The 25,348-nt window shown below is 45.7% G+C and overlaps 2 protein-coding genes across 10 annotated transcripts in view; both read right to left on the reverse strand.

The window, feature by feature from the left end:
* Nucleotides 1–21,256, reverse strand: part of ZNF704 (zinc finger protein 704) — a 92,251-nt gene extending 70,995 nt beyond the window's left edge. For 4 of the 9 annotated variants that reach the window (XR_005857482.2, XM_025148016.3, XM_015282859.4 and 1 more), the window contains exons 1-2: nucleotides 20,407–20,442; nucleotides 2,592–2,839 (exon numbers count right to left, since the gene is read on the reverse strand). Coding sequence is in view for 8 of the 9 variants with exons in the window: in XM_025148016.3 (XP_025003784.3) it covers nucleotides 2,592–2,818 (227 nt within the window). In the remaining variant the exon portion in view is untranslated. Of the gene's footprint in view, nucleotides 1–2,591; nucleotides 2,840–4,684; nucleotides 5,717–11,888; nucleotides 12,016–12,747; nucleotides 13,068–17,715; nucleotides 19,989–20,406; nucleotides 20,443–21,112 lie in introns of those variants that run through there. The other 5 variants (XM_418305.8, XM_046937993.1, XM_046937992.1 and 2 more) reach the window with 5 other exon arrangements.
* Nucleotides 20,125–20,703, reverse strand: LOC124417753 (translation initiation factor IF-2-like). Its single transcript, XM_046937946.1, has one exon. The coding sequence runs from the start codon at nucleotides 20,686–20,688 to the stop codon at nucleotides 20,125–20,127; it is 564 nt and encodes a 187-aa protein (XP_046793902.1). The 5' UTR covers nucleotides 20,689–20,703.
* Nucleotides 21,257–25,348: the final 4,092 nt, after the last annotated feature.

Raw genomic sequence — 25,348 nt, forward strand, 5'->3', positions numbered from 1 at the left:
AAGTGAAGGATGCCTCTCCATGTTACCAACTCTCTTGCAGACACTTTCCCAGAGCTCTTATGAAGATACTCATACTCTCCTGCTAATAAAGATTTTGCAGTAGGATAAACTTGGCTCTAAACCACTTTGATATTGTTCGGGGTTTAGTAAAGTTCCATCTTCCTCTTCGATTCTGCATCTGAAGCGAAGCTGATAATCTCCTCAACTCCATCAAGGTTTCAAAACAGAATAGACAGCAAACTGTATTTACATAGCAAAGCACTAGCTGAGCTTGTTCTCAAGGTGGTGTACTTGGCCATATGAAACTGAAGATCCTATTCACCTCCTTACTTCTCCCACACTTTTGTAAACATCATGTTATTGTAAAGAGGCAGGAGAAAGTCAAATGTCTGGCCTTACATTCCTTTGTACTCCAGAGAATATGACTTCTACAGATTCTGCAGTCCCTACTGAAGAGGTATTGGGCATTCCCCTCATTACAACAAATATTTAATGAGGTCTCCAAGCAAAGGTTTTTGCACACTTCCTGCGTGTTGTTGACAAACAAGACAAAAAGCCACCTCCCATTCCAATGGAAAATCAAACTTGTAGCTGGAGTGACCACGATACTTATCACACTACTGAATTTAGATTCTAGATTTGTTGCCTGCTTCCTTCCCTATGTCTGCTAACACAGCAGTTTTATTTGCACGTCTGAAAACAAGCAAAAAATTCTCTTAAGTACATAAGATCATATACGTGTGTACAACAAAATACAGGAACGATGAACAATTTTACAAAATGCTTTTGCAAACAAATATGGTTATTATCATCCTGTGCTCAGTATCCTGTGCAGTATCCTGTGCTCACAACTAGTGTCATAACGAGCTTTAAAGGGGGTATTAAAGGTATTTTATTCATTCTCTTTTCCATCTTGTTGGAAAGAAAGATGATCTTGAAGTTATAGGAAAGAGGAGCTTGACTCCTTGAGACGGATTATCTCAATGAAGTCAAATAAAGATCTCCTAAAGCCTGAACCTTTATTCCCCAAATTTTAAAATGGACGTGCTAACATATGCTTTGAGCAGGACACTGCACCAGGTCACTTCCTACGGTGCCTTTCGACCTGAATCTTCTGATCATTACATTTGTTCTGAGATACGTGGGCACTCAGTCATTACTGAAAAAAAAATAAGTGTCCTAAAAATTTCAAATTTAAGTTTTTACTAGGTACGTGCCTGGAAAAACAATTCTGTCAAAGTACTTGTGAACTCTGTGGTTTTCACAACTGTCACCCATAAGAGACAGAAGAGAAAGATGATCCTCTTCTGGATGACATGGCAAAATGTGCAGCTTTATGTTCGTTTTTAGAAAGCAATCAAAAAACCAACAAAGCGTACAGTTTGATGACTTAATGAGGGACATTCTAGAAAATAAACATGCTAGGAATTTCACTGAATATTATGTGCAAGTGTATTTACCAGGAACATTAAAAAAAAGATATTTGCAGATAAACCGATGCCAACATATAATCACAAACAGCAAAAACTCTCCCATGCACTTGTTATCTTGCAAGACAGAACACCCCATTTGGTATCAGTTTTTCACCATTGTTTCAAGAGAATCTGTTCAGCATTGCTGGATATCTTTTACACCAGCCCTCGTCTAGAGGAGTAATTCCCTTTCTGTCTCCAAGTAGATAATTCCTTCCCAGAAAGTTCGAAGTTCTAGACAGTGTTTTTCTATCCCCTTCTCTTTGATTGCTAGCTAGCACAAAATTCTTGGTTTCTTTTTCTCTTCCTATTATTCCACCTAAACGCCAGGAAAAAATAAAAATATATAAATAAATCTTGATTTTCTTGCTCCTATACAGATAAAGCCTAACAAACATAAAAGAACAATTATTTTTTCTCAAAATATTTCCCTGTAAGTATTTTATAATTAGAAGTGCAGTGCTGCTGTCACAAAAATTTATGTGTATTCACAAGAAATCCAAGAAATAAGAATTAAAAAAGCAACAACAAAATCCCTAAATTCCCATTTCATACAATTTTGATTTGCCTGCACTGTTTTTTCCTCACCACCTTTTTTCTATTAATTCATTTCATAGACCATGTCATGACTCAGCTCTACCCCATGTAAGCAGGTAGCAAAAAACATGATACTACAACCTCAATATCCAGAATAAGTCACTGCACATCCCTGTGAGTAATACGTGGCTGTAGGTGTGATCCTGTGCCTCATTCAGAAGATTATTTATCAGGCAAAGCTGAAGCTGGGTTGACAATCTCCCCTTGTCAAGGTACATCCTCTTCTGGGCGTATCTCATTGCAGCACATGATAAATAGGAAAACCATTGCAAGTCCTGCATTTCTGACAGCCTCAGCTCCTGCTACTACTGTTTTCTACTTTCTAGCAGATCTCTCAAGTAGAGGAGTCGAGATCAACTTTGGGCTGCTTAAACACAAATACCAGTTTTAACAGTTCACAGTACACTTGGCAAAGCTGCCTTCAATATCCCACCAGGAAGAAAAAAAAAACCCACACACGTGAAAAGTGTAAAAAGCCCCAACAATAAACAACAAAACTAAACCAAAACTAACTTTCCTTACCTTGCTGGAGGCACATCAATATTTGAAGAAACAACCTTGCGCTTCTGTTCCAGAAGACAAACAGAACGAGTGTTTTCCTTTTCATATTCATGAATTCTGCTTGTTTTTTTGGTCTCTGCTGTTTTTAGATCTTCCTCCTTTGTGGTGAACAGGAGAAACTGTTGGTCTGGCAGTTTTTGACTGATGTCAGTTTTTACATCCTCCTGCTGAAATGCAGGGAAGGTCATTTCACGCTTGATGCTGGTTGCCTGCAAAATTAAAAGTAGTTATTAAATTTCCCTCTTATTCTTCTAAAAAGTGGTGGTGGTGGTGGTGAGGACCCAATATCCACGGACATTTTCTTCTAATTAGCTCTTTGAATCAGAAAATACTATTTCCTTGCTCTTCATAAATTTTGGAACTGCTAATAATTTCTCCATAGTGTTAAAGACAGCCCAGGAAAATAAGCAATTCTTGGCCATTTGGCAAAGCAATCCGCTAGCTCTTTATGCTAAATAGAAAAGGTATTGGAATTGAAACACTGTAAGCCACAGTACACACAACTTATATTTAATGCACACACATTTGTGCTGTGTGACTATTCAGAAGAAATTCCAACTGTTCTCATCCTAAAATCCCATTAAAAAGTCAGAATTTACATGGATGGCTTTCTGAAAGGCAACCAAGAAATTAAGGAGCTTCTGACAGCCATTTATGTGCTTTTAACATCAGGAGCTTCAACCGCTAACTTGCCAGAAGTTCCAGGGCCGGACCTGGGTGGCAATCCCCTCCACTGAAGCCAAATGGCCACCAGGCAGAACAACCTGGCTGGAACAGATGTGCTTCCACAGCACATTCGTGGTGTCCAGAAGTCTTCAAGACTTGCAAAGTGGATTTTTAGTTATCTGTTACTATTACTACAAATTATTACAGTGAAGAAATCCAGGATGCGTTACTATCAGATACTAACAGAACAGATAAGCAGGAATCCTTTCCTATGTAAACTCTGCCACCTTACCCCTCCTACTTTTCATTGTTCAAAAAATTAATAAATGTATATGTAATTAATGCCTATGTATACAATAATGCCTATGTATACAAATATGTATCTTCTCCCCACACATCTATTTACAGCTTTCAAACCTTGGCAGGCATAAAAATGGTGTAACCTATTTACAGTTCAAAGGGAAGAGTCTCGTCAAGGTAATTTTGTTTGGTTATGCAAAGTATATGTCATATTTGGGACCAATGATTTAATGTCTCTCCTTCTCATGTTTCCATGGAAGGGCTTTTGGCAGTTGCTTCAAGTACAAAGCTGAAATTGTTACTCTATGAATGTAAACAGTACAAAGAATTAGTCATTTTACACTTCTTCACGCACAAACAGATGACACATTACCAAGAAAATTTGCCTGGAAGACAAAACAATCAGCATGTGATCACAGAATTAAAAGAAGACATATAAACAATATAAATCTAATTATGATCTAGAGAGTATTTTTGGAAAACTTCTTAGATTTACAGAAAGGTCTTTTCTGAGGGTCTGAGGATTTTCACAGATACTGAGTAACCTTCCGTGTTCATGGAGATTGACCTGAAATAAGTGATGCACTGAAGACAAAAAATGCCTGAGAACACCCAGGTTCCAATATCCAGCCCAGAGATTATGCAAAGCTAAATGAAGGTGTGTATGAAAATTTGAATTCCCCTGTTTTATCGTGTTCCACAGCAGAGGCAGACTCCCCCCTTATCTACTCTCCAATTCCAGTTGGAGTCAACTGGATCAACCTCCTGTGAATCACCGCAGAACAGCTGAAATTGGAAGAGAGCTATGGAGGTCACTTGGATCAAGCTCCTGGCTCAAGCAGGAGCACTGGACCACATTACCCAGGACTGTGTCCAGACAGCTTTTGAATACTGCCAGGGGAGGAGACTCCTCAAATCTGGGCAATCAATTCCAGTGCTCTGTTACCCTCAAAGAAATGAAGGTTTTACTTGAATTCAGACGGAACTTCCTGTGTTTCAGTTTGTGCCCATTGTCTCTTGTCCTATATCACTTAGGCACCACTGAGAAGAGCATGGTCCTAATCTGACACCTCCCTTCAGATACTTACACACATTGAAGAGATCCCCGTGTCTTCTCCAGGCTGGACAGGTCCAGCTCCCTCAGCCTCTCCTCATGTGAGATGTCCCTTCAGTATTTTAGTAGCCCTTCACTGGACACATTCCAGGAGCACCATGTCTCTTTTGTACCGGGAAGCCCAGAACTGGACACTACTCTAAGTGATGCCTCACCAAAGCTGACCAGAGGGGAAGAATCATCTCCCTCTATTTGCTGGCAGTGCTCTTCCTAAGGCAACCCAGGACACCATTGGCCCTCTTGGCCAACAGTGCACATTGCTGGCTCACATTCAACTTATTCTTCACCAGGATCCCCTGGTCCTTCTCTGCTAAGCTACTTCCCCACAGGTCAGCCCCCAGCTTGCACCACTGCATAGGATTATTCTTCCCCAGGTGCAGGACCTTTGTTGAATTTCAAGAGGTTTTTCTCTGCCCACCTCTCCAGCCTGACAGGACCCTCCCAAACGGCAGTGGAGCAGTCCAGGGTATCAGCTACTCCTCCTGGTTTTATATCATAAGCCAATTTGCTGAGAAGGCCCTGTATCCCTTCATCCAAGTCAGAGATAAACAAGTTAAACAACACTAGACTCAGTACTGACGCTGCTAGCTACACACCTCCAAACAGACTGTGCCCCTTATCACAAACCTCTAAGACCTGATATCGTCAGTTCTCAGTCCACTTCACAGTCAATTTATCCAGCTCCCACTTAGTGAGTTTGAGGATATCATGAGAGAGAGTGTCAAAAGTCTTGCTACAGTCCAGGCAGACAACATCCACTGCTCTCCCGTCATCTATTCAGCCAGTTGTCCTATTGGTTAAGCATGATTTCCCTTTGGCAAATCCATGCTGACTACTTCCAGCAACCTTCTTGTCTTCCACATGCTTAGAGGTAGCCTCCAGGATAAGTTGTTCCACCACTTTTCAAGGGATGGAGATGAGACTGATTGGCCTGCAGTTTCCCAGGCCCTCCTTGCCCTTTTTGAAGATTGAGGTGACATTTGCTTACTTCCTCAGTCACCCCTCCTGATCGCCATGACTTTTCAAAGATAATCAAGAATGGCCAAGCAATGATGTTCAGCAGCTCCCTCAGCACTTGTGGGTGCATCCCAGCAGGGCCCACTGACTTGTGGGTGCCACTTTTGCCAAAACCCATCTAACCCAATCCTCCTCAACAAAGGGAAAGCCTTCTTTTCTCCAGACTTTCTCTCTGGTCTCCTGGATCAGGGATTCCTGAGGGCCAGCCTTGGTAGTGAAGACTGAAGCAAAGAAGGCATTCAGTATCTCTATTCACTCTATTCATCAGAATGATTTTGCTTTGTTTTTAGGTTGTAGGTTTCATTTAGCGATCACAAAAGGTTGCAGACTCTGACAAAATTAACAGTCAGACAAATAAAGTCCAAAATGTTAAGAACGGAATACTTTTACTGTGATACATACCAAACTGTTATATATATCAAAATTATTCCCATTCAGCTCAAATACATTCAAAAAATGGTTGGGTTTTCATATTTCAATGTCATAATTAATAGCGAGATCTGTCCAAGTGTGTGAAAGTGAAAAACGACAAAAACCACAGATTCAAATGTTCTGAAGGTTGCAGAAGCTCCGCTAACCAATGGACAGGTCAGGTCCACTGGTTAAATAGCCAGAAATGGCAGAAGGCCACATCTTAGGCTTATTCTTTGTGTTTTCAACAGATAATTGAAAAAAAAAAAAATAGCATCTTTCTAAACTTCCCCTTTATGACTTCAGATAAAGAATCTTTTCTCCTTTAAAAACAGGTGATGATGACAGAAAGTCAGGACTTGACTTCAGTGGCTACTCTCTGGTAACTCTCTCCTGCTCTGCAGACAGCTTTTTTTTCCTTGAATTCATCCATGTCTACAAGAACCAATTCCATTTGAGACATCTGCCCTTTGTGGAAGAGTACATGACCTTTTTATGGAAATACAGCCATATATATGAGCAGAAGTTGTCATGAGAGCATCACGTGCCACAGTAATTTGACTGATCAAGTTTCTCACTTTTTGGTAAATCCATTGATAAACCATTGGGGCGACTTGCTTTTCAGGTTCTGCTTCATGATCATTCACAGCTGTGAGATAGCATTACCAATTTCTAACGTCTAATTTTTCCAGATAAGTTAGCTGCTCTATCTTATCAGAAACATTTTTTTTTTCCCATGAATCCACCACGGCCTTTTAACCGTTTCAAGGCTTTTGGCAGTTCTGTAAAGCCACAGTATATTGCAGCAAAAACTTAGTGGAATATCTAGTACAAGCAGATAGTCTCACAGATAACACTGCTGATACTTTGCATTTCTCACTCTTTAGCTGGGAAGTAGTTAAACTACGTGATTACGTTGCTAGCTCATGGTTTGTTTTTTTCTTGCCAACATACCTCGATACTTGCCACCTTACTGCCTCCAGTATCAACTGCTGATAAAAACCTGCATAGTTTTTTCCATACCCAATTAATTATCACTCATTCAAGCCACTTTGTGTTAAAGTAACTGCTTTCCTATGCAATTCTTTGCATATTTTTCCCTTCAAGCCATCAGTAACCTTCAGCTTGCTTTGAGCCAAGTGCTTCACAACCTGCCCTCGGGCAACTGACATCGCTTGGAAGCTCAGTTACAGAAATACAAGTTATAAGAGATCTGCAAATTTTAACCTATCCTTGTTTCTATCTGCAGTTACCATCACCCCCCTTAGACAACTTCCCTCCTACCACTGTTGGGCACGTGAGACTTTTGATACACTTGGAAATGACAGCTGAATGTTACCTGTTCTCCTTCCTGGAGCTCAGATCCGGTACTCGCACCCACTTGGGCCCTAACCTGATTTCACTCTTTCTGCTCCTTTTCAAGAAGTGCTGGCTCTCCCACTCACACTCCTTCAAGTTTTCAACATCCAACAGCAGGAACATTTCCACGAACTTCTTCGGAGACAGTGATGGGGTTACAAAGCCTCTGCCCTTGGTTAGTTTGAAGTATGCCCCCTGTCCAAAGTCAGTGCACTGGTGCTGTACTCTGTCCATGCTCTAGCAAACCAGAGGCAAACTGAAAGGAACTTTTCTTTTTGCTTTAGTTTCTAGCCAGAAACTTTCCTAAACCAAAAGCAGAAGAAGTTTTACTTTTTGCTTTGAAGTTGCCAAGACCACGACACATATTTTGGTTGAAGTCCTTATTTTAAGCTTAAATTTCTTCTAAATTATTCTTTAACTCAAGTAATTTAATCTTACAGTTAAATGATTACCACACTGTTAATATTTTTACTGTTTCCATCAGCACATTACATTTTTTCTTTTCAAAAGTTACCTTGGCCTGCCTATGGAAACCTGTGTTTGGTACCCTGTCACCACCGAGTTGGCAGTCCTGAATTTCATGTGCCCCAGTCAGGCTGATGCACTGCAATGGAAGTCCTGCCCAAATTCAAGCACACTCCACATCAATGCTATTTTTGAGGAGTTTTAGATAATTTTTTCTCTGTTTACTATAGAGGATGTGCAGACTACAATTTTTTGATAGTTTATACCTTAAGATATCTGCAGTCCATTTTTCTTTTGCCCAAAGGCACATCCCTGATACGATGATCACACTGCAGTCAAATTTCAGTCTCCTCCAACTTCAGTTAAATCTGATCTTGGATTTTGCCCTGGATAGCAATAAATGTGTTGATCAAACAGCTCGAGTATTGAACCACCTAGCCAAGCAATCAGCAAGCACTAGAATAACAAGAGATACACTTAGAATCAAACCGAAAGACTTAAATTTGACAGGCTATAAATTCACATCTTGAGTACAATCTCACTGGGCTTTGTAGCACCTTCCTTTACTTCTGGTGTATTGCTGATTAAAAACCTGAAGATAGGTGTTTTCAAATAGGTCACTAACATTTAAAAGGCATTAAGATCATAGAATCATAGAATTCTTTGGGTTGGAAGAGGCCTTTAAGATCATCTAGTTCCAACCCCCTGCTATAGGCAGGGACACCTCCCTCTAGCCCCGGCTGCTTAAAGCCCCATTCAGACTGGTCTTGATGTCTGTTTTTCCTATAACCTGACAAGTGTTAGTGTCCCAAGAATAACACAGTTTACCTGCATGCAACCCAAATGCAGAAATGCCCCTGTAAAGGTTAAAACTGATTCTCACATATGTCCTTTCAAATCCTGTTCTCTTGTGCAGTACCTGTTGATCCAGGCGAGCACGGATCTTACTTTTAATAGCCTTTCCAAGGGTCTGCACAGACTGACAGCAGCAGAAAAACAATCAGAATTGCCACGTCACATAAGACACATACATTTGCCAGTTCTACAAACAACTCAGGGACTAATTTACCGACAAGGAGCTGGGCATCACTGAGTGAGATGGAACAAGAAGAAAGTAGCTGCCCAGCACACAGCATTGCTCATTCCAATGGCACAGCATTCAACCCACAGTAAAGCTGCACTGATTTGTGCCAGTGGAAGGTGACTGCATTTGCCTGATCTTCTGTCATTCTTCTCTTTTGGGAGACAACCACCAACTCCCACTTGTCCTCTTGGGTCTGCTGGGACTCCGAAAGGACCAAGATGCCTGAGCAAGATCCCTCTGTGCACAGTTTGCATCCCAGAGGCCGGGGTAAATAAAATAGCCATGCACCGTGGCCTATTTGTGCCATTTTCTGTTTGTCTACTTTTTTTTTTCCCCTGCAGATGAAATAGTTCATCTTACAACAAAATAAAAGCGCCTCTAAAAAGATATTTTAAAATATTTTATGAGGATGAACAGTGTACAGAAATTGACTTCCTTCAAACCTCTGGATATAAAAAAATGCTACTGGAAATGAGTTTTGGGAAAATAGCTGCTCAGAAAAAAAAACAAACAAATCAGCAACACCGTAACTTAATATTCTTGATACCGTTACCATTTTCATACAAATGTCCTTTTCTTCCTCAACCCATGAAGTTGTACTTGCAGTACTTCAACTACAGGCCACCATAATCGGTCTCGGCCCCAATGCCACATCATTCCAAAACAAAGATCCCCCGCAAGCCACCCTGGCTGCTTTCCAGAAAGGATGGGTGAGAAGTTCCTTTAAAAAAAGCCACCAACCAAATCAACACACGCCCACACACCAATGCTCACTGCTCCAATTCTGGATAAATTTGCATTGTCGACACACAAATGATTTCAACTTAATGTTGAGATCCTTGGTTTACATACGGTAGTAACACTGCGTAGCTTCTAAAGGAGGCACAGTTCAAGATGGGGATTTTGGACTGCCATCTCAGTGCCTATGAGACCAGTTGGTGTAATTCTACCACAAAGCCTTCTTCTGATTCCTGGGAAAAGCACTGATAGCCACAAGATGGTTTAGTGCCCACCAACCCGCCACACAGCCCTGTTGCATTTCACAAGCTATTTTTCCATTCCAACTTTGTGGCCACCTCTTCCACGTTCTGAAATAGACGCAAGCATGCTATGTGTTATGGACTGCCACTGAAGTTGCCATCTGGTGAGAAAACAAAAGTCACAGGATTTTTTTAAAACAAGGCTCTACCATTTTTGACTCACCACTGAACAAATATGCAGCTCAAGAGAGGAGAGAAAGGAGGAATCAATATATTTCAGCCTAGCGTTATTCATGGAAGGTGTTAATGCATGCCTATTAGTAACAATGGAATGAATACGTTTGACATGATACGCATTCATCCAAAATAAGAGATCAATACCTGCAAGACTATTTTCAGGCACAGCCTGAGCAGCAGGCTATGTTCTAGGGACAGCAATAAGCCTATCCATTTTCGAACAGGAAAGAAATCAGGAGCAGAGTTGACAGCAAACAGAACAGCAGCAATGAGAAACACTGAACTTATTACCGAGATAACATCATACAAGTAAAAAATATTTAAATTGAATCCCTGCGAGGACAAAGGTTTTGGTTTATCCTTACTACTTCATACAGTATTTGCAGTTTGAGTTATTTTAGCAGCATTCTTTATGTAAGAAGGATCTCGTTTTTGCCATTCTAAGACTGCGTTCTCACCAGAAGGAAAGAGCACGTTGCACAGACTGAATTCTCATTTAGCCAGAAACCTCTATTCATACAGGAATACAAAGAGATAAGACACTCTTGTAATGGTGCTTGGAAATAATCTGCCCTGAATTTCAATGTATCATTACATTCTGGAGCATACTTTGCATTTAATTACTTGCTTCACCAGCGGTTGCTCATTATACATAAACCACGTTAATCTAATCACTCCAAGCATTTGTAAACCGCTGCTCTCTAACAGCACCTAAGATGTAACATCTTAAGGTCGCTGTACCTGTTCTCTTCAATATATCGGTGTAGTATTTGTTTTCAACCTAGCTAGGACAAAGTCCACGTCTGCATCATTTGTCTGAACACATAAAGTGTCCAGAGTACTTCTTTTCTAAACATTAAAATATGATTACGAATGTTTGCTGTACAGATGCACAATATGGTACAAAGCAGCAAGAACTGGAGTCACCAAGAAGTTTCCATCACTTCGCTGTTCCTGCAGACACACACACGTTATCCAGCTAAATCTAATTTATCTGCAAGAAGTGTAGAACACAATCTGAGATGTTCATCTATCAGCACACATCCAGATGAATGCCAGAAGTTTTCACTTGTGCATGGCCTTAGACACGTACTTGTACACGCTTACAAGCACATACCATGTTTAAAATCTAGCACTCGCCCAGGCACCCGTTGTGTCCCATACAGAATAGGCATCAATCTGTGACATCTGAAATCCTGCAACAGCTGACACAGGAAGTGTGTTATTAAACTTGGAGAGAGGAGTGTCAATAAGATTATAGGACATACTATGTAAAACAACCACGGCCCTTCCCGTACACCACATTTAGTTCTAAACAAAAATTATTCGGAGATATTGGAGCCTTTTCCCCCTTGATCACAGGGAAAGCCTTAAGCAGAAGGAAAGGAGAGGGCTGTATTTGCAAAACAGGTTCACTTCTCATTCAGCAATCCTGCTACTTCACATTACACTTTGCAAAACACACCCACCATTGACCGCTCAGGTTTCCACCAGACACGAATTAAGAAGGAGCACGTTGGCCCAAAATGGGAAGCCATAATTGCTTTTCCAATTATTGGTTTCCCAAACGGAGAGTTTAAAATTAACTAAGACAATTATCACGTTTCTCGAGGTGGCATACGTGCCTGGCCCTGCGAGTCGGAGGTCCCTGTGAGACAATATGAGCTTCAGGAAGAGCACAGGGGAGGGCCACCGAGCAGGAAAGGAGAAGAGCGGGGCACACCCGGGTTGTCTGCCCAGCTCTGGGAAAGCCTGAAAAAACAGAGTTGAAAACAAGTGTGATAACACAAGGCAGCAGGTAAATTCATTAAACTACAGGCAATTTGAGCTTTTATTTCTTTTACATAGCTAACTGTAATCACAAGCTGCGATTAGTGAGTGCCATCACATCAGGTGTTCGTACTGCAGTGACTGAAGCTTTGAAATCTCACATCAAGGTATTTTCTATGGTCTTCCTATGAACATCCACCTTCCCTGAAATGACCATTTCTTTCTGTTGTAGGAGATGTAAAGAAGGTAACAGAATCACAGAATCACCAAGGTTGGAAAAGACCCACAGGATCACCCAGTCCAACCATCCACCCATCACCAATAGTTCTCACTAAACCATGTCCCTCAACACAACATCCAAATGTTCCTTGAACACCTCCAGGGTCAGTGACTCCACCACCTCTCTGGGCAGCCCATTCCAGTGCCTGACCACCCTTTCAGAGAAGTAGTATTTCCTAATGTCCAGTCTGAACCTCCCCTGGCACAGTTTGAAGCCATAAGAAACTAATGGAAAAGTATTTGCTGTCTTTGCTGACCCTCATTTTGATTCTGTCCACATTAAGAAGCTGCACACCACAGCTCTAGGTTTAAATACTTTCATACAGCCTTGTGTATGGACTCTGTCTTGGGCAGAAATATCCACCTGCTCTGCAGTCAACAAATTTTATGCGTAAGTAAAATACATATTAGTAATCTATGTTAATGTTTTATCACCTTGGTTTCAACAACTTGAAGAGCACTACTGAAGATGCACGAGAAGCTCTTTCTTTCCATTTTCTCCCGGTTTGATATCAGTAAGAATGGCAATGGTTGCAAGCAGGATGGAGAAACACCATCACTTCTCCTGTAATTTCATTCAGGGTTAAGCAAGTAGAACTCCCAAAATCCAGGCATCTGAGAGGCAGCAGAGAACTTCCCACATGCAGCAGTAAGATGTTGGAAATGCTGCCTCACTGGCTCCTCAGTAAGGACACTCGTCTGATCTGTCTGCATCTGAGAGCTCTTTGTGCGGACCAAGGTGCATAGCAGTGTCTCTAGTGAAAAAAAGAGATCAGCTTTACTTTCAAGATCTCTTGCGAATCAGATGCAGAGAGGTGTGAGGTTTCTGAGGCCAGAAGCGACTGCCCGAGTTTGGAAGCAGCCAGCAGAAATAAGAGACTTGAGATTACAGATCCCTTCAAAGGGTGCAAAAATTTAATCCATTTGCCTGAGCATCACAGTGGAAAATAAGGCCCTTTGCCTATTCTTTTTTTTAAAGAATGATGACGTTTTGGTGAAATAAGACTATGATAGTTCACAGATGTATCCAATTTCTGAACGAAACCAGGCACTGAGGATAAAAGCTTCAAGGGTCAGAGCTGATCCCCACAGCTTAGAGCCTGGAGGACACATTTACACCATCAGTATTATACACATATTCATGTCTTCTCTAACTTGTTTCAAGTCAGGACGTGGAGAGCATGGCCCTCCAGAGGAGATGAGCACATAAGGAGTGTTGCCACCAGTTCAGATGTTCTCCCAAAGCTATGTTTGGCTCCAGACAAAAACATTAACAGTTTCCCTGTTCAGAGTAGGAGGGGTGCCAGCAGAGAAGCTTATTTTTGGGTCTGACTGCACAGTGAAGTGGTATCAGAGTTTCATCTCAGTACCCCTGCAGGCAAAGGAATAACACAAGCAGAAATGTGCAGAGGCCAAACGTGACCTTTGCTTCTGCAGTGTCTCTAGGACACAAACCCTGTGGCAAACTGGATGGACTGAGCATGCCTCACAGGAGAAGAGCCTTCACTAAGAACATGAAGAATGAATCCCAAAGTTCTGTGCAAAGAGATGCTGTCCCCAAAAGGAGCAAGGCTTGCTCCCTTCCCTCCCTTTCTTTTCCCTCCTTCATGCCCCTAGCAGGGACATTATCACTTCTTCCCTCGCACTATCAGGATGCTGTACTGGTTGCCAGCTGTTTAGGCAAGTTCAGGCAGCCGGCTGCAGCGTGCAACAAGTTCTAACAGGAGTCCATGGAGACCAGTGCATCACTGGGAGCTGGAAGGAAGGACAGAAGGGATAAGGATGCTTCACTGTTTTTCATACTGACGAAACAGGTCAGCTTGACATGGCAAGCTGTAGGTAAAACCCAGAGCCCCATCCCAAAGGAAGCAGCAGGAAGAAGACAGGCAGAGGAAGTCACTTCTCTCACGCCCTGAGGAAAGGACAGACATCTACAACATCGCTGGCCACAGATCCAGAAGCAAATCCCCAGCAGCCTCAGTTTCACCATCATTAACAGTCCTGCTCTTCCCATCCAGCCCTGTGCCAGATGAGCCCTGTGCAGCAGAGCCATGAGCTGGCGAGGCACCACTGCTCACCTGGACAGTCAGAGCAACAACTGCACCACAGTGGGCTGTAAAAAAGTTGGTTATGATTTTTTTCCTTAGGCAACACTTACATTAGACACAATTACAAAAGGAAGAGACTTGTCATAATACATGTTTTCAAAAACATTTTCAATTCAAAGACTGCTCTGGCCATTTCAAAGGTGTGGGCACTTATGTATAAAGGATCAAGTTGGCTCCAACGTTTAGCTCACCAAAATCAAAAAGCCCAGTTTACTGAAGGTTTCCATACAGTGTTCCCTCTGTCAGTATGATGCAGGCGTTTACCACTTGATCTGCTGAAGCAGAAAATTTCCTAAGTAACCAGCCCATCTCATGACTGCTTGTCATAATTGCATTGCCTATCTAAAGTTCAAGTAAGCTTTTATCCACTCTGTTAAAAAATACATTCAAGATGGTAAAACGATGAGCTGTGTAATTTCACACTTCGGTATCCAATCACTGAGGCATTTTACCTGCTCTGATTCTGTGTCCAGTGACGGTAAGTGCCTCTGGTAGATTGAAGCCGTACTTAAAGATCAGTAGGACTGATGGAGAGGAGGGGTTTTAAGAGACTAATGGATGCACACCCGTGGTTATGTAATTGGGCTCTAATTCCAAGTCTGTTTAAACTAGGGGGATTTTTCCATCAGCTTCAGCAGGGTCAGGATTTTAGGGCAGTTTGACTCTTATCTTTGGCAAAAACAGCAATGAAAAGAAGTGTATTTTTATCCCAAGTTCGAGCAACAGAAGTTGTTCAGCTTCCTGTCTTCGTTAGTTTTGTTGTCAAACAACAAATACCACCCACACATGTACTTTCTCATACAATGAGGCAAACGTCACCACAGCCATCACTTCAGACTGGAAAGTCTGGCAAGTTGCCCAAAAGGTGAAAGTGATCAAATTGCAAGATTGTTCATCGGCACCGGCGTCGTTCAATGCTTACATGCTCTGCAACGCACTGCAGTTAGATGTCACCACCAGACCAGGAACTCTGAGCCGAGCACCACAGAAGACACTCTTTTTATTCACACTCTTTTTTATTCACTTTGTGTTCCCTGTTCAGTCTTTACAAATAAATACGAACGCTAATAACAGTTTCTCTTTTAGTCCTCAGTATCCTTTTGGCTGACCTCAAGCAATAGTCAAGCTGCTTGCTATTTTTAGTTAACTCATTCAATAAATCACTTGAAAGTATTATGAATACTCAAGGTTAATGAAGAGAAAGCCAATGGGCACTTTTTTAATGAGGAAAAAAACTAACGCCATCCTTGCTCGACTCACAGCAATGTTTACATAGGTCTGAGCAGTGTGGAGACTGGTAGAGCCATAGAATTGCGCCGGTTGGAAAATACCTTCAAGATCATCAAGTCCAACCGCAACCTAACCATACCACCCTAACTCTAACAACCCACCACTAAATCATGTCCCTGAGCACCACATCCAAATGGTTTTTAAACACATCCAGGGATGGTGACTCAACCACCTCCCTGGGGAGCCTATTCCAGTGCTTAACAACCCTTTCTGTAAAGAAGTTTTTCCTGATATCCAACCTAAACTTACCCTGGTGCAACTTGAGGCCATTTCCCCTCGTCCTGTCACCTGTCACCAGTGAGAAGAGACCAATTCGCTCTCGCTGTAAGCACATTTCAGATACTGGAAGAGAGCAATAAGGTCTCCCCTCAGTCTCCTCTTCCCAAGACTAAACAGCCCCAGTTCCTTCAGTCTGTCCTCATAGGGTATATTCTCCAAGCCCTTCACAGGCCTTGTTGCCCTTCTCTGGACCTGCTCCAGCACCTTAGTGTTCTTTCTGTACTGAGGTGCCCAAAACTGAACACAGCACTCGAGGTGAGGCCTCACCAGTTCTGAGTACAGGGGCAGGATGACTTCCCTAGTCCTGCTCACCACACCATTCCTGATATAAGCCAGGATGCCACTGGCCTTCTTGGCCACCTGGGCACGCTTCTGGCTCATATTCAGCTGACTGTCCATCAGTACACCAAGGTCCCTTTCCATCAGGCAGCTTTCCAGCCACTCCTTCCCAAGCCCGTAGGGTTGCCTGGTGTTGCTGTGACCAAAATGCTGGACCCGACTCTGGGCCGTATTGAAAGTCATACAGTTTACCCTTGCTCATTGATCCAGTCTATCCAGGTCCCTCTGGTAGGGCATAAGCCTATGCCGCCATACTTCTCATGGGATGCATTACACATATTGAGGACCACATCACAGAAAGCACTTTTTCAATATAGAGTTTGCAGACACAAAGAGCAAGCAGCACACATCTACCAGCAGTACACGCTGTGTCCCTGACAGCAACTCATGATCACTCCAACCGGCCTTGCTGGGGGCTGAGAACAGTCCCACAAACATGGATTAGAGCTGCCAGTGGCTCCAGCACACCTCATTCGTCACACATAGTTACAGTTTGCTCACACAATTCCTTTTAAGGGCAAAGTGGTTACCCTTGGTCAGTGTCCAACAAACAACAAAAAAATAAACCGCACCAAAAATTCCCAGCAAATTGCTCCCATTCATTCTTCATGACAGGAGATGGAGGAAAAAGAACACCATCTTACAATTGCACCACTCCCATCCCTGCCTCCACTAATCCATATACAACACACAAGCTTTTCTATTTGTAATAAAGAGGAAAAAGCCAAGTCTACCTGGGCAGTTTCCACACGGTCACCAGCCAGGCTTTCAGTCAAGGTCTATACTTACTTACTTAAAAAAACACAATGGAGCTGCTGGTGTTAATAAATCTATATTGTTTTAATTCGCTTGTCCTCCACAGCCTATCAGTACCCATTTCTTCTCTCTCCAACCCTACAGCAGCAACCAGAGCAGCACTGTGCTTGCCCTGTGCAGCCCAGCGTAGCAGGAGCCTGCTCCCAGGCCAGGATGTGAGTTCTGTATTACACAGATACTGCTACAGAAGTAACTGTTACTACCAATACCAGCCTGAGAGAAGACTGTTCATTCTCAGGTTAGCCTGCAAGTACCTAAAGTGTTTTTGAGACCTCTCCACCACAAAGCGAAGTCGCTATTTAATGACAAATTGCTTTTTGCAAATTGCCGGTTCAGATACGTTGGCATGCACACAGGAAAGCTAAATTAAATAGCACTTGACTAATCAAGCAAGAAGGAGGTTTGTTCTGCCCGAGGTGAGCCTATAATCCATTTAAAGAGTAAACGTGGATGTTTGATTTAAAGGATGACAATGAATTCACACCTGGCTTTAGAAAGATGGTAGAGAGAAGAAGGTGAGAGAGAGAATTCAATGAAACAAAACAAAGCACGCCAATAAGGGGCAACTAACCTCTTCTGAAGTTGGAAGACTTTTCTTTCTCATCTAATCTCAAAAGGCTGGAGATCTAGATGCAGCCAAGGCATGAATGGAGGGCTGCATAGAGTTTCACATACAAGATGAGCCAGTCCAGTTGGCACCTTGGTGTTAACTTGTTTTCTAACCCATGTGAATGAATCAGTTCAGTATCAGTATCAGCAATCCTGGCAATTCTGACATGGCCCTACAGGCTCAGAAGGTTTCCTGGGCTGTCCTCCCGCCAGCTGCTGCTGGTCTGCTCACGCCTCTCCCAGCATCAGGATGGAGCAGCAGGGAAAAAGAAGAGGAGAAAAAAGGAGCCCTCTCCAGTGCCCAGCCTCTTCCTCTTGAGTAACCATGTGGCCACGTTGACACAAAGAAGCAATCTCTCCCTCCCCTTATTCCCTCTCTTTGCATTTATTGTCTCTTTCCAGGACTGCAGAAATCCAGGATCAGTCTTCAGAAGGTATTTCTTCCCATCTCTCTCAACACTTTAGAGATGGTCTGGAAGTGACTGCCACAGTGAAGCCACACAGAGGACTTCTGTGAAAAAGAAAACTGGGAAAAATACAGCCACGAGGCCTGGCAGAGTAGTACAGCTGACCTCAGCCAGTGGACCAAACTCTCCGGCTTCTTTAAGAACTATCAATTCCAAAGCACTCTGCAACACATTCATCTCCAGCTCCATGGAAGGAACTCCATGAAGAGAACAAGACACCCCTAGACTCAAAATGCCATTCCACCAAGGGCAGCATACATCAGCACTACACGTGTGCAACATTTCTATCTAAACTATGCACCAAAACATTGCATGCTTCTCTTTAACCGCATTGCCTGGGAAGAGTACACTGCAGGAACAGCACCCAAATTATTCTGCTTTTGATTCTGATTGAATTCTGAAGCGGGATGTCTCCTGAGCCCCACCTCCACAACAGCCCCTGCCAGCTCCTGCCCCCACCTCCGAAGGCCAACTGAGGAAGCAGACACCCCTCACCCTATGCCAGCTCTCCATTTGCCAGGGACCCAACTCTGACTAAGGGCGGGTGCGCCGTGCCAGGCCATTACCCTCTGACAGTCCTGTGATCAGTCCCCTGCATTCACTTCTGGTCTGCTTCTTTCACTTTTAATCTGTCGCTCCAAACTTACTCGAAAGACCCTGAGCTTTATGCACTCCTATCCTATCAGCCACTAAAGAAATGCACGGAAACAAAGACAATTTAATTTCCTTACCTGATACAGTACTTATCTTAGTTTATAGTACTTAAAAGTGTAAGTGCTGAAAGAAGAAATGGAGTGGGTCAGGAGAGCTAGAAATACTCTTCCAAAGCCACACAGCATTGCCAAGGACCTCAAGTTTGTTGTGTATACCGACAGCAGTGATCTCGTCTATGAAGCAGATTTACTTTCCAGGGAGGTAAATACACACAAGTATAATGCTCTTGTATGAACATACAGACTGGAGTAAGGGAGACAAATACCAGCTGCCTTAATGTATATTGACAGACAGACACTAACAGTGTGCTGTGGACTGGCAAAGGGAACGATGCATGCAGCCGGCCCATGCTGTATGCATGTTACAGCTGTGTCACCCAGCTGCTGTGCCCTGCTGGAGAGCCTCACGCCTCGTCCTGTAAGCTGCCCTCCCCAAGGCCCCTCCAGCACTCAGTGCCATGCCAGCCCTGGGGAGCAGCAGCACACCGTGTGTGTACAGTCATGCTGGACACCAAGCGAAGTGCTGGGGGCTCTGCAGCACTGAGCAGCCCAGGGGCTGGGATCACACCCATCACTGGGTGGCACTGGCTCATGGAACCCGGGCAGTCACTGTGCCCGGCTGTATCGGTCCCTCTGGGACCGTGTGGCAGCCGCTCCTTCCCTCCTTACGTGTGCTTCTCCTGGGGGCACGGGGGAGACCACAGGGTAACACGGCACAGCCACACCGCCGCTCCTCCCCTCCTGGTAAGTAAGACTCACTATAGAGAATGTAAGAAACAACCAAAAATCCAGATGGATACACCTTCAACTCTCAAGCACAACTATTTTCGATCCTCCCTGCGTGCCTACCACGTGAACCCTCTACAGACCGGCACACGGACCTAACCGCCCTACCTGCGTTATCCCAAGAGCAAACCGCCCACAGAAAAGCACTCCTAACCAAACACCTGAGCCCAAGCCCGCAGGCTCCCAGCGTGCGGGTGTTCAGCAGGGTGCTCCCCGCACAGCCCGACCGCGTACACCCGGACTGGCTGTGAACGGGGCCTGAGCCGCCCTCCGGCCCGCCCCAACTTTTCGTTACCCCCCCCCGCCCGCAGTCCCAGCCGCCCCCGACCCCCAGCGCCGCACACCGGGCAGACCGCACACGCGGCGGCAGCCCTCTGCCGGGAGCACCGCCGCACGCGGCCGGGCTCAGCCCCCTCCGCCGCCGCCCTCCCGCCGCGCTCCCTCCCGGGGACGCTCGCACCCCGTAGCCCTTCCGGCCCCGCTCCGGGTGCCCGCGCACCGCCGCCGCTTTGTGCGGGACTTGTTGAGCGCCGGTCGCGGGCGGAGGGGCCGCTCTCGCCGCAGCCCGCCCCGAGGCACGGGCCCTGCCCGCCCCGCGGCCGCCGCCGCCTCCCGTCCGCCCGCCGGCAGCGGGGAGCGCGCGCTCCGGCCCGGCCCGCCCGCCGCCTCCCGTCCGCCCGGACGCACCTTGAGGCTCGCCCGGAGGGGGCCCTTGCCGTGGGCGCTCAGCGCCGGGGGGGGGCTCCCCAAGCCGCCTTCCTCCTCCTCCTCTTCCTCCTCCACCTCCACCACCACGTCCTCGTCCTCGTCCTCCTCCTCCACCGCGGCGGCCGAGCCCTCCCGCCGGGGCGGCCTCCAGGCGCTCTCGGGCTTGGGGGGCCGGGCCCCGTCCGCCTGCGCGGCCGCCGGCCCCGCGCTCAGCCGCCGGCTGCCCATGCTGGAGCGCTTGGCCAGGCGCCGCGCCTGCATCGTGCCCCGCCCGGCCCGGCCCGCTCAGCGCAGGCTGCGGGCGGCGGCCCCGCCGCGGGCGCGCAGCGGCAGCGCAGAGCCGAAGGGGCGGCGGCGGCGGCGCTCACCGGGGGGCGGCGGTGGGTGTGTGCGGCGGGCGCGCCGCGGCCATGGGGGCCCGGGGCGCGGCGAGGCGGGACCGGAGCCGGCGCGGCCGCCCCGCAGCTCGCCCACCTGCTCCCCCCCTCCGCCCTGCCCTGCCCTGCCCTGCCCGGCCCGGCCCGGCTGTCGGGCGCGGTGCGGGGTCCGCTCCCGCCGGCCCTTCCTCGCCGCCGCCGGTCCCCGGCACCAAAACCCGGACTGGATTCCCGCCGTCCGCGGGGCCGCGCTGCCCGGAGCCGCGGGCGGGTTCCCGTGCGGAGCGCCGCAGCCGCCCGCCGCCCACCTGCTGCGGCCCGGCCCGGCCCCGGCACCGCCCGCAGTCGGGGGGAGCGGCAGCCCTCGGTGTGTGGGACGGGGCTGGGGCGGCTCGGGCCTGGGCAGCGGTGACAGGAGCGCGCCTCTCCCCGAGCGCGTCTGTAATGCAGGAACTGAACCTTGGGACGCGAAAGAGACTTTAAAGAAATGTTTCAGAACGGAGAGTTTCGCGATATTGCAGTAACTACTGACATCTCCTATAGGCTTCCCTACCACTTACTGACGTATCCTGCTACTGATTTATAATTAGAATGGTCTCATTCTTTTCCTAACCTTTTCCTCTTGGACTAAGTTTTGAGTCTGTTTACAAGGGTGGATAGTGATAGGACGAGGGGGAATGGTTTGAAACTGGGACAGGGGAGGTTTAGGTTGGATATTAGGAAGAAGTTTTTCACACAGAGGGTGGTGACGCACTGGAACAGGTTGCCCGAGGAGGCTGTGGATGCCCCATCCCTGGAGGCATTCAAGGCCACGCTGGATGTGGCTCTGGGCAGCCTGGTCTGCTGGTTGGAGACCCTGCACATAGCTGGGAGGTTGAAACTCCATGATCACTGTGGTCCTTTTCAACCCTATGAACTACTTTCTATGATTCTCTGATTCTCTTCCATTTACAAGCCAACTACAGTAATTCCATGTTCTGTATTTAGTACCTGTCCCCACATGCATTCTGCTGTACAGAAACATTCGTGTGCCACATGCACAAATAATGTACCAGCATGGAGCCCAGCCTCCAAGTCTACTTTTGACAGTGACAAATTACCATAATGATTTTTATTCATTTTGGAATACAACACACAGTGCTTTCCAGGCAGGAAATTAGAGATAATACAGTTAGCATTCTTACAGAAATAATGAGAATACTTTTCCTGTCTAACTAAGGAAGTTGTTTCAATTTTCTCCACCTGGCTCCACAAAACAGCCGCTTTCCCAGGTTTCCAGAGCCCACGTATTTCTGGACAAGGTCTGTAACAGATTCACTGGCAAATACCTGCTTTTCCCATAGCATTTCCTCACACATCTCTAAGTGGCACTTCTGGGCTCTCCAGCATTATTGGCTGCACCACGCTGGCTCAGCCCACCTCACCTCAGAGCAGCACACAGCTGCCACCGGCCCCAGTAGCAATCCGTCCTCCCAAAGCTTCATGTGCAGCTGTCACAGCTGACGTGTTTGGTCTTTTCCTGCCACCATGTCACTGCTCAGCTTCTTGGCACCTGCTGAGTGGGTCCGTCGTGGTTTTATGAGGGTAACGACGGAAGGACAGACTTGTAGAGAAAAGAACAGGGCCAGCACTTCAGAGCTTTATTTTCAAAGTATTCCAAAGATGCTCAAATCATTTCAATAGCACCATGATCTAATTGCGATCTTCTGCAGTGGCCTATGTGTCCAGTTATCTGAATTACAACTGTGTTGCTGAAGGTCTTGTTCCTACCTGGCACGTACTAGGGTGGATCCTGAAAGACTTCACTGAGTTTTTCCAAGGTTTGTATCTTTTAACTGTAGCAAAACCAGAATAACAATAAGAGAGGACAGATAATTGGGATGCATTATCACAAAATTGGATTACATGCACAGAACACCCCAAGTAACAGCACAGAGCCCATAGAATCTCATGTAAAAAGCAGTGATAATATAGCTGGGCTTGCACAAACATCTCTGTTAACTTCAGTGAAACCTCCCAGGTCAGCCCGTATGTGCACTTTGCACTCGGACCTCTGGTCAGCTTACCTCCAAGGCACAGCTGACCTGCTGCCTCTCGCTGAGATGTTTTAGTGGATGAGCACGAAGGCACGGATTGTTAACCAACAATCAGCCTCTCAGTTGTCGGTTCTGCAGCAGTTGTTTCTACAGTTACTAGCCAGGTTCTGCTTTGGGAGCATAGTGGCAGAAGGGAGAAACGAAAGGCTCGGAAAAGTCTTTAGGGACACACAGGAAAGACCAGGCCTGGCTGCCTGCCTGCCTGCCAGCCAGAGGTGGTGTTTCTCCTTCTGCAGAGGTTGCTCCATCCTCTGGCACACCGTCTCTTGCTGTAGGACTCCAGCAGGCGGTGGTCCCGCAGCTCTCTCAAGGCACAGCAGGAGCACGGATGTGAAACATTGGGCAGGGTAAAGGAGAAGAGTGTCACCAAATCCCGGTGGGGGAAGAGGAGGCAAAATACTTTAGGGATCAGAAGGGAAAAGGAAGTTCAGAGTTCACTGGGCAGAATGGCAAGGCAATCCCAAGAAGGGGCTTAGAGAACACTGACTTTTGATCAGTCAGCTGAGCTGCTAATGCTTTTTACTCCTGCTGGGTTAGCACATGAGATAAGAAGCCAGTGTTGACAACTCTGCAACAGATCAGTTAAAAGACTTCTAGCACTTCCCAGGTGTGCCAGATTGGAGCGGTAGTAAGAATAACTTCTCTCACCGTACTTAATACAAAGGATAGAAATGACTGAAATGCTCCATTTCTTCCAGTCTGTCTGACTTGCAGCATGAATAGAACTGAAGCTGAACCTGTATTGCCCTTTCAGCACTTCCCACAGGAGTTAACTTGTGAAGAAAGTTTTCCAAGGGCGGTTAGGGAGCCCTAGGTACGGGACTCTGCAGTACCTTTACCCTGCTACATTCACAGATAGGAAAGAGGCAAACACAAACCATAATCTGCTATTGCCCGTTACATTTTTTTCCCCTTCAAACTCAGCCTTAGCACTCTCGGGGTGAACTGCTGAACAATTCTGGCCCAAAGCCACATCCTGCCACCTAGTAAAATCCTTGTGATACACAGGATAATATGGCAACGCTTAGCTAAACAGTTATCTGCTGACTGGACTACAACATAATATGCCTCTAACAAAACTACGGGCTCTGGCTGTAGCAGTAACTGTTTCCATGTCAATCATTTCCAAGCTTATTAAAAGTTAATGTGCACATTGACACTCCCTTCGTGTATACAGCTTTCCAACACAGCAGAAATGTTTCAGATGCTTCCGTGCCTCAAATCTTAGCAATCAGTTCACATTTCCAAAGGAAGTAGTGAGTATCTCTCCACAGAAAGCCATGAAAAACAATTCCATCAATAGGTATCCTCCCTCCACAAGTTCTTCTAGAATTATCTGCGGAGGTCAATTGCAGCGTCAGCTTTCAGGCTGCCTTGAATAATAGTCATTTAATTTCTTCCAGTACATCCAGCGGGCAGCCCTGTGCAGCAGCCACAGGAAACTTCTGCTTTTCCCTGGCCCTGACACAACTGGTCTATGCTGATCGAAGTCTGGTGGAGTTTTCTTATTATGTATTCTTTTAACATACATTTTATAGAGTCCACCTTTTTCCCTAAGTATTCTTCTTATATAATTATTTACTAAAGTATTTGACAGTTTGTTATATTTAGCTACTTTATACCCTGAACGTGACTGCAAGCAAAACTTGCCTGACACAAAGCTGGGGAGTCTGTTCTGCTTGGAAAACCCCAACTTCTTCCTCAAGGCTTCAGGAAGGCACTGCTCTGTGACCACCTCATCTGCTGGTCCCAGAACCATTTCCATCAGGGCCATCGGTCAGCAGTGCAAGCTGCCAGCAGCACCAAGCAGTACTCGCTGCACACAGGCACTGGTAAGGGTGTGCTTGAGTGTGGCTGACAGCAGCAGCGTGCAGACACTCTGCAGTGTATTTTGCTGGACCGCTCGTAATCCTCATCTGCTTTCTTCTTCATCTTCCCCCCAACCCAACCATAAGGAAATAATGGATTTCTTGGTTTATTTTCTTTAGTCTCTGAATAGTTTTGTCCATGAATACCAGCTTTTTTTAATCACTGGAGGCAAGATTCCCTCTGTTCCCACCTCCTCCCCAGACCAATGCTACGCTTCACTCCCTTGCCTTTCAAAAAGCCTAGCACTGATTGGTGCTAAGAAGCCCTCAATTTTCTGCTCACTTAATCACATTTTTCAAAACACAACCTGCTCAATAGTCACTTACTTCTCATTTTTTAGTGTGCAACAAATCTATTTGTTTGAGCCTTAGTATTCAGACCAGCACGTGCACTAATCACGTGTGTTCCACTTCTCTCATAATCCCAGGCATTTGAGACCCTGCCAACTTCCTTCTTTGGGAACCTGCCTTCTCCACACCCCCTTTCTAAACTTTGCATTTGTTTTGCTTTATAGTGATCATTGAAGTTCTCACTCCAGCTGGGAGGACAGTCAGGCACCTTCGAGAACAAGGGAATGAT

The sequence above is a fragment of the Gallus gallus genome, chromosome 2 (assembly GCF_016699485.2).
Source record: "Gallus gallus isolate bGalGal1 chromosome 2, bGalGal1.mat.broiler.GRCg7b, whole genome shotgun sequence".
Taxonomy (NCBI): Eukaryota; Metazoa; Chordata; class Aves; order Galliformes; family Phasianidae; genus Gallus; species Gallus gallus.